At 49.0% G+C, this 13,369-nt stretch overlaps 1 protein-coding gene across 4 annotated transcripts in view; it reads right to left on the bottom strand.

The window, feature by feature from the left end:
• The window catches only part of DLG5 (discs large MAGUK scaffold protein 5), a 136,171-nt gene that overhangs the window by 58,033 nt on the left and 64,769 nt on the right, over nucleotides 1-13,369 (bottom strand). For 3 of the 4 annotated variants that reach the window (XM_033208354.1, XM_033208357.1, XM_033208356.1), the window contains exons 3-5: nucleotides 9,134-9,296; nucleotides 6,633-6,776; nucleotides 5,759-5,942 (exon numbers count right to left, since the gene is read on the bottom strand). In XM_033208354.1, the coding sequence (XP_033064245.1) occupies nucleotides 5,759-5,942; nucleotides 6,633-6,776; nucleotides 9,134-9,296 (491 nt within the window). The remainder of the gene's footprint in view (nucleotides 1-5,758; nucleotides 5,943-6,632; nucleotides 6,777-9,133; nucleotides 9,297-13,369) is intronic. The other variant, XM_033208355.1, reaches the window with a different exon arrangement.

The raw sequence follows: 13,369 nt of genomic DNA on the forward strand, positions 1-13,369 counted from the left end.
AAAGCTGGGGAACCAGGTCACGGTTAACTCAGGAGAATCCGAAAAACTAAATCTATTGGTCTAGAATATTTCCCTCTCAACATTAGAGGATTATGTGCTTGGTAGGTATTTCCACATGTACATGCACACACACGCGCACACACACACACCTCTAACTACAGTCAAATGTTTAGCTTCCCAGCAAAGGCTAATGAAAGAGAAAACATTTAAATTTGGCCCAGAATTCTAAAATTAAAGTGATCACAGTTCACTGCAACCTCAACCTCCCAGGCTCAAGTGAGCCTCCTGCCTCAGCCTCCCAAGTAGCTGGGATCACAGGCACGCCCCACCACACCTGGCTAATTTTTTATTTTTTGTAGAGATGGGGGGGGTCTCACCATGTTGCCCAGGCTGGTCTTGAGCTCCTAGACTCAAGTGATGCACCGGCTTCGGCCTCCCAAAGTGCTAAGATTACAGGTGTGAGCCCCTGAGCCTGGCCTGAGAGTCAACTTCTCCCCTCAGGCAGGCAGCAGTCTTTAGAGATGATGCCCCACGGGCCTGAGCACAGGATAGTTGGCCTGTGAGTTTAAGGAGAAGGGGGTGGAAGTTACACTGGGGAGGCACAAAGACGGCCATAGTCTGGGCTGCTCCCTGCAGGGAGGCCAGGAAGAGACCAACCCTCCTACCTGTACCCCACACCGGTCAGAACACTCCTCTGCGGGCTTCTCTGTAAGGGATGCCCTTCAGCAACCAGGAAACCCCTCTCCTCCCTTCTTTCAGGCCCATCAAAGGGCATTCATTCAGGATACCTGGGACAAGAAAATCGACTTTCATGAATTACAAGAGAAAGTGTATTTTAAAGACAGGGGAAAGGGCAAGGAGGAGGAGACAGAAGACTCTTGGGGACTGAGAGGTTTCCCAAATAGATTGGCAGGACCTAGGAGAACATGTGCACTGCCCTGGTCTCAGGAATTCTACCTGTAAGGCTCAAACTTCACAACGTGTGTCCACTGAGACACGGTTTGTAACATGGGAAGATGCTGACCACCAAGACGCTCCACACAGAATTTGATTAACACCTGACAGACAACAAAACAAGCAAGGACCTTTTTGGATGTGCAAATTCACAGAAAATGTAAGGAAATCCATGATACATTGTAGGATATTTGTTTTGAAAGCAGGTTTCAGGGAACAAAAAACAAAACTATATGAGTATTAAATGTGACATTAAAAAAAAAAATCTACAAGGATCCACATCCATCCCAATGGTTTACACAGAGGATGGTCATTTCCACAAAGCTAGGCTGGGTCTGAGGAGGTGGGTGGCTGACTTCCACATTGGTTGAAGACTTTTTTCTATTTTAACCAAAGAATATGCACTATTTTAGTAAAGAAAAAAGATGCAAAAACACCCTCTACTTCGATTCCCCAACCAAGCCTTGTCAGGATCTCCTGGGCATTCTTGACACAGCCTAGAAGAATGCCCAAACCCAGAGATGGGGACGCCAGGCAGAGGCCCTCCCCAGCAAAACACACATACGGACAAAACACCTGTCTGCTGCTCTCAACCACGGCACCCCCTCCCCCAGGGCTGCCTCATTTCCTCTGAGATAAATCATGCAGAGGGCCGGGAAGCCCCACAAATCCCTCAAGCAAACACGCAAGTCAAACAGCACCATTTACCCTGCAAGGGCCTCTTCAAGTTTACAAGGCGTGGGAGGAACCCAGCAACAAAACTGCCCTTGTCCAGCGAGGTTGACCTTTGCCCTCGGGCCCAGCAGGGAGCAAGCCTGTGGCCATCCCCGTGTCCTCACTTCCTCTGCTGCTGGCCTACTGCCACCTGGGCATCCACCCCGCGCCTGACGAAGGCAAGAGGGCCCGGGATGCCGGGATAGAGGGCTGGCCGCCCAGCAGCTCTCAGATGCTCCCAGCCCTGCTCCCTGTGGCAGCCAGGCCTCTTCTCCTGGTGGGGTCTGGAGGTGGTGTTTGCTGAGAGGCACTGGTCCAGCTGAACTGACCTGCGGGACCCCAATGACCAGGATGCATCCCCACCCCCACCCCTACTGCCAAGGACCACAGCGGTAGGAAAAGGAGAGCAGGGAATGGGCTGCGGGGTTGGGAAGGAAGACCCTCCCCTGTTAGGCAGATAGGAAAGGGAGAGGGGGATGGGGGTGGGAGGGATGTCTCAGTCTGAATGTCTGTAAAGCTGAGCAGGTGCTCAAGAAAGTCAGAGAACAGGAGACAAGGAAACTTTATTGTTCTTGAGGGCAGAGTGCTCTTTCTAAAAAATAATTTTTTTAATTAAACAATGTTTTGTACAGATAGAGTCTCTCTCTGTTGCCCAGGCTGATCTCGGACTCCTTGACCCAAGGGATCCTCCTGCTCCTTCCAAAGTGCTGGGATTACAGGCGTGAGCCACTGTAGCCAGCCTGGATTTCTCTACTTATGACAAGGTGAAATTCTGAGTCTTTTTTTTTCCTCTCTGAGTTATAATTTACATACCACACAAAGTGTGCAATTCAGTGTTTAATATATTCACGAGGTTATGAATCCACAAAGTTGTGAAGCCACTACCACTATCTAATTCCACAACATTTTTATCACCCCCAAAATAAACCAGTACCCATCAGCAGTCACTTCCCAAACCCCAAGCCCAAGACAACCACAAGTCTGCTTTGTGTCCACAGATTTCCCTGTTGTGGACATTTCATGTACGTGGAATCATAGTTTGTGGTCTTTTGTGGCTGGTTTCTTTCATCGGCTGTCATGTTTTTAAAGTTCATCCACATTATAGCATGGATCAGTACTGCATTCCTTGTTATGCTGAATAATATTCCATTGTACGGATAGATCACATTTTATTTATCTATTCATCAGTCAGTGGACCTTTGGGTTGTTACCAGTTTTGGGCTGCTATGAATATTCACACCTCAAGTTTCTGTGCGGACATATATTTTCAGTTCTCCTGGGTGCACACCTAGGCGTGTCGCTGGGAGGTCACCTGTTAGCTCTGTTTAGTTTTTTGAGGAATCACTAGGCTGCCTTTCACAGTGGCTGTATCATTTCTTCCCACCCACAATGTATGCAGGTTCCAATTTCTACACATCCTGGATGAGGCAGATTTAAACCCAGACTTGACAGGATTAGAATAATATCATTAATGACCACAACACTGACTGAGCGCCTCATACACATGGGCACACGGCACCAGTGCCTTTCACGCAGTGTCTTCGTGACAGCCATATAGGACAATTCTGCTACACTGAGATGCTCCAACCTCACACTTTCTAGCAAGGCTGTGGGGCTTCCCGTGGACCGACGTGGAGTCACATACACTTCTGAAATGATGACTCTCTCAAGGAAGAACAGAATCCAAACTAAACCCCAAGGCAAAAGGTTACCTCAGCCAAGTGTAGACCAAGAAGAACAAACTGCTGGCAAAAGAGCAAGAAAACAAAGCACACAGCAGGGTGCAGGTGAAGGCTGGGAGGGGCCGCCTGCCCTCAGGTGGGGGAAGTTACCACACACCCCAGGGCAGAGAAGGGGCTCAAACCCTTAGAGGGCCATCCCCTCAGGCAGCTTCCATCCCCTCGGGCAGCTTCCCGGGAGCTTTGTTTCGACACAGCACCGCCATCCTTACCTGCTTCGCACGCAAGTTTTCTCTAAAGGATTTCTTTTGAGGTTAAAAATATTTTTGCCTTTTTAGAAACTGAAAACCTACAGTCTTTAAATCTGTTTGCTCTAGGAAGCTCCACTGACATGCACAAGGAAGGGTCCCTGCAGGGGGAATGGGTTGTGGGCAGTACTAACCAGAGCTAGCAAGGCACCTTCTACTCTCATTTCATCCTTAGAGAAATGCTCCAAGAGCACCACCCCCAACTCCTGATCCTATAAAGGGTGGAAAGGGTGTTGTCGCAGCCTCTCTGTGCGAGAAGGACCATCTTCCTGTTGCCGGCTTTCCATTACCAAGGCTCAGTCAAGACCTATGGGCTAAACACCAACCTCTGCCCCAGCCACTGGGCCTGACCTCACACAACCAATTCCCCTAATCAGACGGCACACAAAAAATACTCTAATAGCTCCAAGTATATCCATCTTAGGGTCCCTTGCTGAGCCTGCCCTGGTTACTCCACATAAAACCTCAATCAATACCGGAGAAAAGAAAATAAACAGCAAGTTTTTCAATGGAATACAGTTTCATTGGAATATGGAATATTCCTTTTTTCTAAACAATTAAACCTTAAAGCCATTAGGCAAAGTAGAGCAAGACAGGGATCTACCCTGGGGCAGGTGGCCCCAGAGGGGATATCACAGCTGGCACGGAATGAGGAGGGGGTCCTGGCATCGCATGAGGAGACCAGGCCTAGCAGAGAGAAGGCATGGGGTGGGAGAGCCCACAAAGGGTCCAGAGGGGATGGGAACGGGATGGGGGACTGCAGAGGGCATGGGAGGCAGCTACACATGGGGGATTGACCAAGTAAACAAATTAAGAATAACAGGAATCGGCAGGGCGCGGTGGCTCACACCTGCAATCCCAGCACTTTGGGAGGCCAAGGTGGGTGGATCATGAGGTCAGGAGATCAAGACCATCCTGGCCAACATGGTGAACCCCGTCTCTACTAAAAACACAAAAATTAGCCAGGTGTGGTGGCAGGCGCCTATAGTCCCAGCTACTCAGGAGATTGAGGCAGAAGAATTGCTTGAACCCGGGAGGCAGAGGTTGCAGTGAGCCAAAATCATACCACTGCACTCCAGCCTGGGCGACAGAGCAAGACTCCGTCTCAAAAACAAAAAAACAAAAACAAAAACACAGGAATTACGTTTGTCACTGTTTGTTTTTTGTTTGATTGGATTTTTTTTTTTTGAGGCGGAGTCTCGCTCTGTCACCCAGACTGGAATGCAGTGGTGCAATCTTGGCTCACTGCACGCTCTGTCTCCCAGGTTCACGCCATTCTCCTGCCTCAGCCTCCCGAGTAGCTGGGACTACAGGCGCCCACCACCACGCCCGGCTAATTTTTTGTATTTTTACTAGAGAAGGGGTTTCACCATGTTAGTCAGGATGGTCTCGATCTCCTGACCTCATGATCTGCCCACCTCAGCCTCCCAAAGTGCTGGGATTACAGGTGTGAGCCACTGCACCCAGCCTTGTCACTGATGTTTTTAAAGGAAGTTACACAAACAAAAAAGGTAGAAACCACAATGAACCTGTGGTCTTGGATTAGAATTGAAAGTGTCAATGTGAACTCATGGCTTTCAATCTACATGTCTGATACAGAAATACAGATATACATATGTGTATGTATGTATGTGTATGGCCTTTGTGTATGTGTACACTTAGCTACTTCCTACTTCCACTGAGAGGGCCGGGAAACAGTGCTAACCCAAGCTACAAGCACATCCAGCACTTGGTTGGCTATGTTTTTTTTTTAGAGACAAGGTCTCACTCCATCGCCCAGACTGGGGTGCAGTGGCATGATCATAGCTCACTAGAACCTCAGACTCCTAGGTTCCAACAATCCTCCTGCCTCAACCTCCTGAGTAGCTAGGACTACAGGTGCGCCACCATGTCCAGCTAATTTTTCTTTTTTTGTAGCGATGGGGTCTTGCCATGTTGCCCAGGCTCATCTCAAGCAATCTCTCACTTTGGTCTCCCAAAGCGCTGCGATCACAGATGTGGGCCAATGTGCCTGACCTGGCATTTACTTCTCAATATTATTCTCCATTAAAAGGAATGAGGACTACTTGGGAGAAATAGCCAGTCTGCAGGGGCTGGACCTACCTGCTGCTGCTGGGCACGGAGGTCACCGATCTCCTTCTGGTCCTCCTCGTGGAGCCGCTTCATGTCCTCCCACGACTGCTGCAACAGGTTTCGCTCCCGCAGCAGCTGCCCATTCTCCCGCCTCAGCATGTCCACATCATCCTTCAGCCGAGTCTGGTCACTCAGGAGCCGGCTGTGGAGTGTGCTGAAACACCCAGTACATGCTCAGTGAGCCCCAGCCAGCCCCTCACACCCTGCCCCACCCCAGGCCATCACCAGCCTCAGGTCCCAACACTTCCCATAGATACAGCGGACAGGAGCCAATGGCAGCTAGGTCTGCAGCACTCAGAGGCAAGCCAAAACCTGCTAACAGCCCAATTCCAGAAACATCCAAATCACCACTTACAAACCTGACACCAAAAAGGGCTCATGTATCTCCAGGGAAGGGAGACAGGCCCCTCTAGTACAGACCTAGTGCCTCCAAATACTGGGGCCTGGGCAGATATCAGCAGGTGGGCAGGCAAAGACTCTCAGAGGGGTACTGGGAGACCAAAGGGAAACACCCCTTGGGCCTATCCTACAGGAAGAAGCTGCAGTACGGCCCCTGGACAGAGACCCAGAGACCTGCCTGACTCCTGCTGCATGTTCTGAATCACTTTCCTGCCCGCCAGGTCTCTGAAGCTGGCAATAAGATGTGAGGGATTAACAGCCTTGTTTTACACTTAGGAAAACTGGGGGCCAAAGGCACAAATACAACTGCTGTAGGCAGACTGCTTGCTGCTTGCACAGGGACAGGACTAGAACCAGAACCCCTGGCTACCAAGTCCACAGAAAAGAAGGGCAAAAGCAGCTATCTGTGGATGTTGGGGGCCCTGGCCAAGCAGGCCTCACTCACTGGTAGAAGTCAGTCTCCTTGGCCACCTCCTCACACCTCTTCAAGGCGTTGGTGTGCTGGTTCTGCAGGCTCTGCAGGTCCGACATGGCTCGCACGCACTGGATCTTTAGCCTCTCGTAGTCAGGATTCAGCCTGTGGTAGGGCCTGGCCCAGAGAGCAAACGGCCCCATGAACACAGGCCCCAGGATTCACACGGACAGGGGAGCCAGGTCCTGGATTAGGCCAGCCCAGTGGTTCCCAAATACTGGTCCCCTATGCACCACACACACCTAAGTGTTTGTTAAACTCAGGTATCCTGGCCTCACTCAGATCCACAGAATCAGAATCCCCAGGATGGAGGGAGCCGTGGTTGCCTGAGCTCCCTGCATGGGCCTGGAGAGCTGAGACGGTGCCAACTTGTTCTGTAGGAGGTCCCAAGAGTCTGTGCAACAGTTCTGAGTCCAAAAGAAACCTGTGATGAAATGTCTCTTCTCTGTAGGCCGGGTGTGGTGGCTCACGCCTGTAATCCCAGCACTTTGGGAGGCCGAGGCGGGTGGATCACTTGAAGCCAGGGGTTTGAGACCAGCCTGAGCAACATGGTGAAACCCCGCCTCTACAAAAAAAATTTAAAAAATTAGCCTGGTGTGGTGGCATGTGCCGGTAGTCCCAGCTATTCAGGAGGCTAAGGTGGGAGGATCACTTGAGCCTAGAAGGTTGAGGATGCAGTGAGTCAAGATCACACCACTGCATTCCAGCCTGGGCAACAGAGAGGATCCTGTCTCAAAAATAATTTAAAAATAAAATAAAATAAAATATTAAATAAAAGAAATCTCTCCTCTCTTTAGAACAGTGACTGTCAATCTTGGGTACACATTAAAATACCAATGCCCAGATCAATTACATTAGCATCTCTGAGGATAAGACCCAAACATGAGAATTTTTAAAAACTCCCCAGGGATTCCAATGTGCAACCAAGGTTAAGAACACTGGCCACCAGCAATGATCTCAGAGTAGGGTTCCCAGACTTGCAGCACAGTATCACCTGGGAACTTGTCACAAATAGACATTCTCAGGCCTAGCCCCAGCCCCAGTCCTCCTGAGTCAGGTGTTCTGAAGGGAGGGAAAGAGAGGCAATGATCTGTGCATTAACAAGCTCTGTGGGTGATTCTGGTGCATGCTCAAGTTTGAGGACCCTTTTTCTAGAGCAGAGGTCAGCAAACTTTTTTTGCGAAAGGCCACATAGTAAATACTTAAGGCTTTGCACACTACATGGTTTCTGTTGCAACCACTCAACTCTGTCTTTGTAGCAGGAAAGCAGTCATAGACACTTTGTAACCAATGAGCATGGCTGTGTTCCAATAAAACTTCATTTATAAAACAGGCAGTGGGCTGGTGGGCCACAGTGAGCCAACTCTCATGTGCTAGCACATCCACGTATTCACTCATCCTGCCTTTGAGCCAAATGACTGAGGGGCAGATCCTCACGAATATAAGCTCAAGGATCAGGCTCTGCAGCCCTGGCATAATCCCAGAGGCACAGAGTGCAGAGGCATAGACCCTTGCTCCTGAAGGAAAGAGGTGAAATTGAAGTGTTTACACCAAGCCCTCTTCCCTCCAGACCTCTACCAGCATGGGAGCTAAAGGATAAACCACTCTCTGGCCCTCCTCCTTCCCAGAAAGTCCTCTTAGATCATACAGGTAGATAAAGCCTCTCTCTCTGCCCCACCCTATGGGCCACCCTTCCCTGGTATCTACCTCTAAATCACAATAAAAGAAGCAAAAATTTTCTTCAAAGCAACAAAGACACCAGGTAGAATGTGGTCTGTTTAAAACACATCATGTGGGGCCAGACGCTGTGGTTCACGCCTGTAATTCCAGCACTCTGGGAGGCCAAGGCAGGAGGATCACTGGAGCCTAGAAGCTCAAAACCAGCCTGGGCAACAACAAAAGACCCTGCTGTAGCAAAAAAATTAAATTAAAAAAAAAATAGTTGGGCGTAGTGGCACACACCTATAGTCCCAGCTACTCGGAAGGCTAAGGTGGGAGGTTCACTTGAGCTGGGGAGGTTAAAACAGCATTGAACCATGATTGTGCCACTGCATTCTAGCCCAGGCAACAAAGCAAGACTCCGTCTCAAAAAACAAAACACGTATGTGGCAGGGAACAATTAATATGTTTACCAAGCACATAAAGCTTCACTCAACTTAGGCAGGTCTAGGAGACATTGGTAGGAACACACACACACACACACACACACACACACACACACACAGGAGCCGACTTTGCACACAAGCACGCCACTACTAAGGGGCCTCGCCACATGTGGGATGGAGACCTGCCCCAGAAGCCTGCGGGTCCTGCCCCTGGGAAGCATTTCTGGACGTGAAGTGGGGAAAAGGGGACACTCAGGCAGTGCAGCCTGGACCCTCAGGTGCTAGGGGTGTCTGGGGGTGACAGCACCAGCATCGGGGTAGTAACCCCAACCATGGGGCCTGGGCAAGGGGAGACAGCATGATTACTACCTCTTGTCGAAGGCCGTGCCATGAGTGGCAAAGGCCAGGCGCTTGCGGAGCTCGTTCCTCTCCCTGGTCATCAGCCGCAGCTGGATGGAGAGGTTCTCCACCTTCTCGTTCACTTGCCGGTCAGTGAGGAGGGGTGGTGGGGACGGCGCCTTCCCGGTAGTGCCTGTGGAAGGGGAATAATAAAGTGAACTTGCATTCATCTGGCATTCATAAGGCGTCCGGTGCTGTTTGGAGCTGTTGTCTTGTGTCAGCTGTTCATGACACCCCAACAAGTGGGTCCTCTTACCATTGCCCTTTCACAGATGAGAACACTGAGCCAGAGAGGGTAGCAGGTAGAACTGAAAGTGAGTGCAGGGCATCTGGCTCCAGCATCCAAGCACTCAACAACCCCAGTAACCACCCCAGCAAGGCACATGGAACAGGACAGACCAAACTGTGCCCTGAGGAGAGTGAAAGGCACAGCTCGAGGAGGAAAGCACACCTGAAATCCAGTGACGCTACTAAGGACCAGGGCAGCTGGGGCCCAAGGGCCATGTCCCCGCCCTCTTCGACCAGGGCTGGACACTGCACGGCTCCCTTTTTGCAAGCCGTCCACCCACCTGACAGACCTGCCCAACCAGCCCAGGCGTGCAGGCTAAGAGGAGGGCTGCTGGCTCCCAGCTTAGGTCAGTGTGACGCCATTCAAGTTGGTCCTGATGCCTCCAGGCTACTTAACCCTCACCAGCCCTCATCACCCACCCTAGGACTGAGTGTCCTGCAGGGAGCCCCACACCTTATGCTCCTAGCAGGCAACAGCCACCGCTGCCACCACCACCTCTGACAAGATCCAAATCCATTTCTAGGAAGAAAGCACCTCATCCCAGGAGAAGAGACTAATCCATGGTGCTTTTATATTGAACCCTGTCAATATGTCTACCTGATATCTCAACCAACCCTAGAGACCCTTGGTGAGGTCAGAGGAGCTCACAGCAAACATCCAATTTGTGGATGGGATCTGGCAGGCTGACTCGTGTCAGGGGACACAGTGTTCTGCAGTGGACCCACAATGCACAAAGGGCATAGGACATGACAGGCCTTCTGACTCTCTGTGCCGTCCTGACCACCCATGTCCCACTGATCCTTGTTGGCCAAATGTTCATGCAAACCAAGAGTCCCCCAAGACAAAAGCAGTAGCTTGGGGCCTTCCAGAAGGGCCAGGGAGGACAGGGAGCTCAGCGCCAGGCATGACAAGCCAGACCACAGTGGGAGGGGGAGCCTCAACTCCCAGCGCTGCACTTGTCAGTGTTTTTCGGTTGTGGAACCCCAATCACCTGACTCCAGCATCCCCTGAAATGCAGGACAGTCATGTGCCAAATAACGACGTTTCAGTCAATGATGGACCACATATAGGACAGTGGTCCCATAAGATTATAATAGAGTTAGAAACAAAAGAAATAAGTATTTTTTTAAAAAAAAAAAAAGATTAAACCACATCTCTACAAAAAATACAAAAATCTTAGCCAAGAGTGGTGGCTCACGCCTGTAATCCAAGCACTTTGAGAGGCCAAGGCAGGTGGATCCCTTGAGCTCAGGAGTTTGAGACTAGCCTGGGCAACATGGCGAAACCCCGTCTCTAACAAAAAATACAAAAAAATTAGCTGGGTGTGGTGGCACGTGCCTAGAGTCACAGCTACTTGGGAAGCTGAGGTGGGAGAATCGCCTGAGCCCAGGAGGTCAAGGCTGCAGTGAGCCGAGATCACTCTACTGCATTCCAGCCTGGGTGACAGAGCAAGAACTTGTCTCTAAAAAAATAAATTAAAAGATTACGATAGAGGTGAAAAATTCCTGTCACCTAATGACGTCTTGCTGATTCTGATCCTCTGTAGCCCTAGGCTAATATATTAATGTATTTGTGTCTTAGTTTTTAACAAAAAAAGTTTTAAAAGTACAAAAATAATTAAAAATTTTTAAAATAGAAAAAGCCTATAAAATAAGGATATAAAGAAAGAAAATATTCAGCTGTACAATGTGTTTGTGTGTATTCTTTTTTTTTTGAGACAGGGTCTTGTCGTCACCCAGGCTGGAATACAGTGGCACAATCTCGGCTTACTGCAACCTCTGCCTCCTGGGCTCAAGCAATCCTCCCACTTCAGCCTCCCAAGTAGCCGGGACTACAGGCATGTGCCACCATGCCCAGCTAATTTTTTTGTACAGACAGGGTTTTGCCATGTTGCCCAGGCTGGTCTCAAACTTCTGAGCTCAAGGGATCCGCCTGCCTCAGGCTCCCAAAGTGCTTGGATTATAGGCGTGAGCCACCACATCTGGCCCAATGTGTTTGTGTTTTAAGCTAAGTGTTATTACAAAACAGTCAAAAAGTTAAAAATATATATAAAGTTTATAAAGTAAAAAAGTTACAGTAGGTTATAATTTACTATTGAAGAAGGAAAAATATTTTCTGTAAGTCGAATATAGCCTAAGTGTACAGTGTTTACAAAGCTTATAGCAGTGTACAGTCATGTCCTATGCCCTCACATTCTCTCCCCACTCACTCACTGACTCACCCAGAACAACTTCAGGTCCTGCAAGCTCCATTCATGTAAGTGCCCTGTACAGCTGGACCATTTTTTATCTTTTATTCTGTACTTTTGCTGCACCTTTTCTTTTCTATGTATAGACACACAAATACTTACCATTGTGTTACAACTGCCTACCGTAGCCAATACAGTACCATGCTGCACAGGTTTGCAGCCTAGGAACAACAGGCCATATCATGTAACCTAGGTATGGGGTAGATACCATCTAAGTTTGTGTAAGCACACTCATGTTTACACAATGACTAAATTACCAAATGACAACACATTTCTCAGAATGTGTCCCTGTCATTAAGCAACACAGACTGTGTTTAAAAGCCACCAGTACCATGACAACCAGGATTTCTGTGCCCCAGGCCACACCTTTGTGGTCAAAATATTCTTTGGAGGTGAGGCCAGGGGTCAGCATCTCCTCTCCCCAAAGGGGTCTCCTCTACAGCTTCAGAAGCCTTCCCACACCTTTCTGCCAAGAGACCCTCAGCTTCACTGCTGCCCCCAGCAGTTTTGAGGGTCAGGTGGGTGATGGTGCTGAGTCACCTGACTGACCATAACTTACCTGACTCTCCAACAAGTGGCGCTTCCTTTCAACGTGCCTGCTACTCAACCTCTAATCAAGCCCAGGGGGAGGTTATGTTCCAAGCATTGATTTCACCGTCGCAACAACCTCACAGGTGTGTACTGATAACATCATCCCCATTTCACAGGTGAGAAACTGAGGCCCAGCAAGGTTAGGTCGTTGACTCAAGTGCCCAGGCAGTCTGGATTCGAAGCACATGTGCTTCACCCACATGCCTTTCTGCCTCCCAAATAACAACCGTCAGTAACATGCACTTCAAGCCTGGCAGGTTTTGTTTTTTTGTTGTTGTTGTTTTGTTTTTGTTTTTTTGAGACAGAGTTTCACTCCTGTTGCCCAGGCTAGAGTGCAGTGGTACAATCTTGGCTCACTGCAACCTCCACCTCCTGGGTTCAAGCGATTCTCCTGCCTCAGCCTCCAGAGTAGCTGGGATTACAGGCGTGTGCCACCATGCCCGGCTGATTTTTTGTATTTAGTAGAGATGGAGTTTCACCATGTTGGCCAGGCTGGTCTCAAACTCCTGACTTCAGGTGATCCACCCACCTCAGCCTCCCAAAGTGCTGGGATTACAGTGAGGCACCGCACCTGGCCATGCCTGGCAGTTTTTGAAATGCTTTTCATACATTATCCCGTTCAATTCTCATAAGGTAGATATCACTGTCATCCTCATTTTGCACATCGGGAAACACAGCCTTACCAAGGTTAAATAGTGTGTCCAGGTCACAGAGGTATGGAATATGGACCTCCAAATGATCCTAGAAACCAAGGTATTAACCTCAAAGCTTGCACATTTTTGGATCTTAGGACCGCTATACTTATCTGACACTCCAAAGAGCTTTTGTTCATAGACGTTATGTCTAATAAAATTTACAAGATTAGAAATTAAAACCAAGAAGAATTTTTAAATATTTACTTATTTTTTAAAAAGTCAAAACTCCATTGTATATTCACATAAGATTTTTTATGGGACATTAACCACCCTTTCCATTACAAAACAAAACAATGCGGCAGGAAGAGTGTCATTGCTTTGCATTTTGTTACACAGGCTGTTTAACATCCAGCTTCACAGAGACAGCTGGAGTCTCATCTCTG

Source organism: Trachypithecus francoisi, unplaced genomic scaffold (assembly GCF_009764315.1).
Source record: "Trachypithecus francoisi isolate TF-2019V2 unplaced genomic scaffold, Tfra_2.0 Lachesis_group9, whole genome shotgun sequence".
NCBI classification, from domain to species: domain Eukaryota; kingdom Metazoa; phylum Chordata; class Mammalia; order Primates; family Cercopithecidae; genus Trachypithecus; species Trachypithecus francoisi.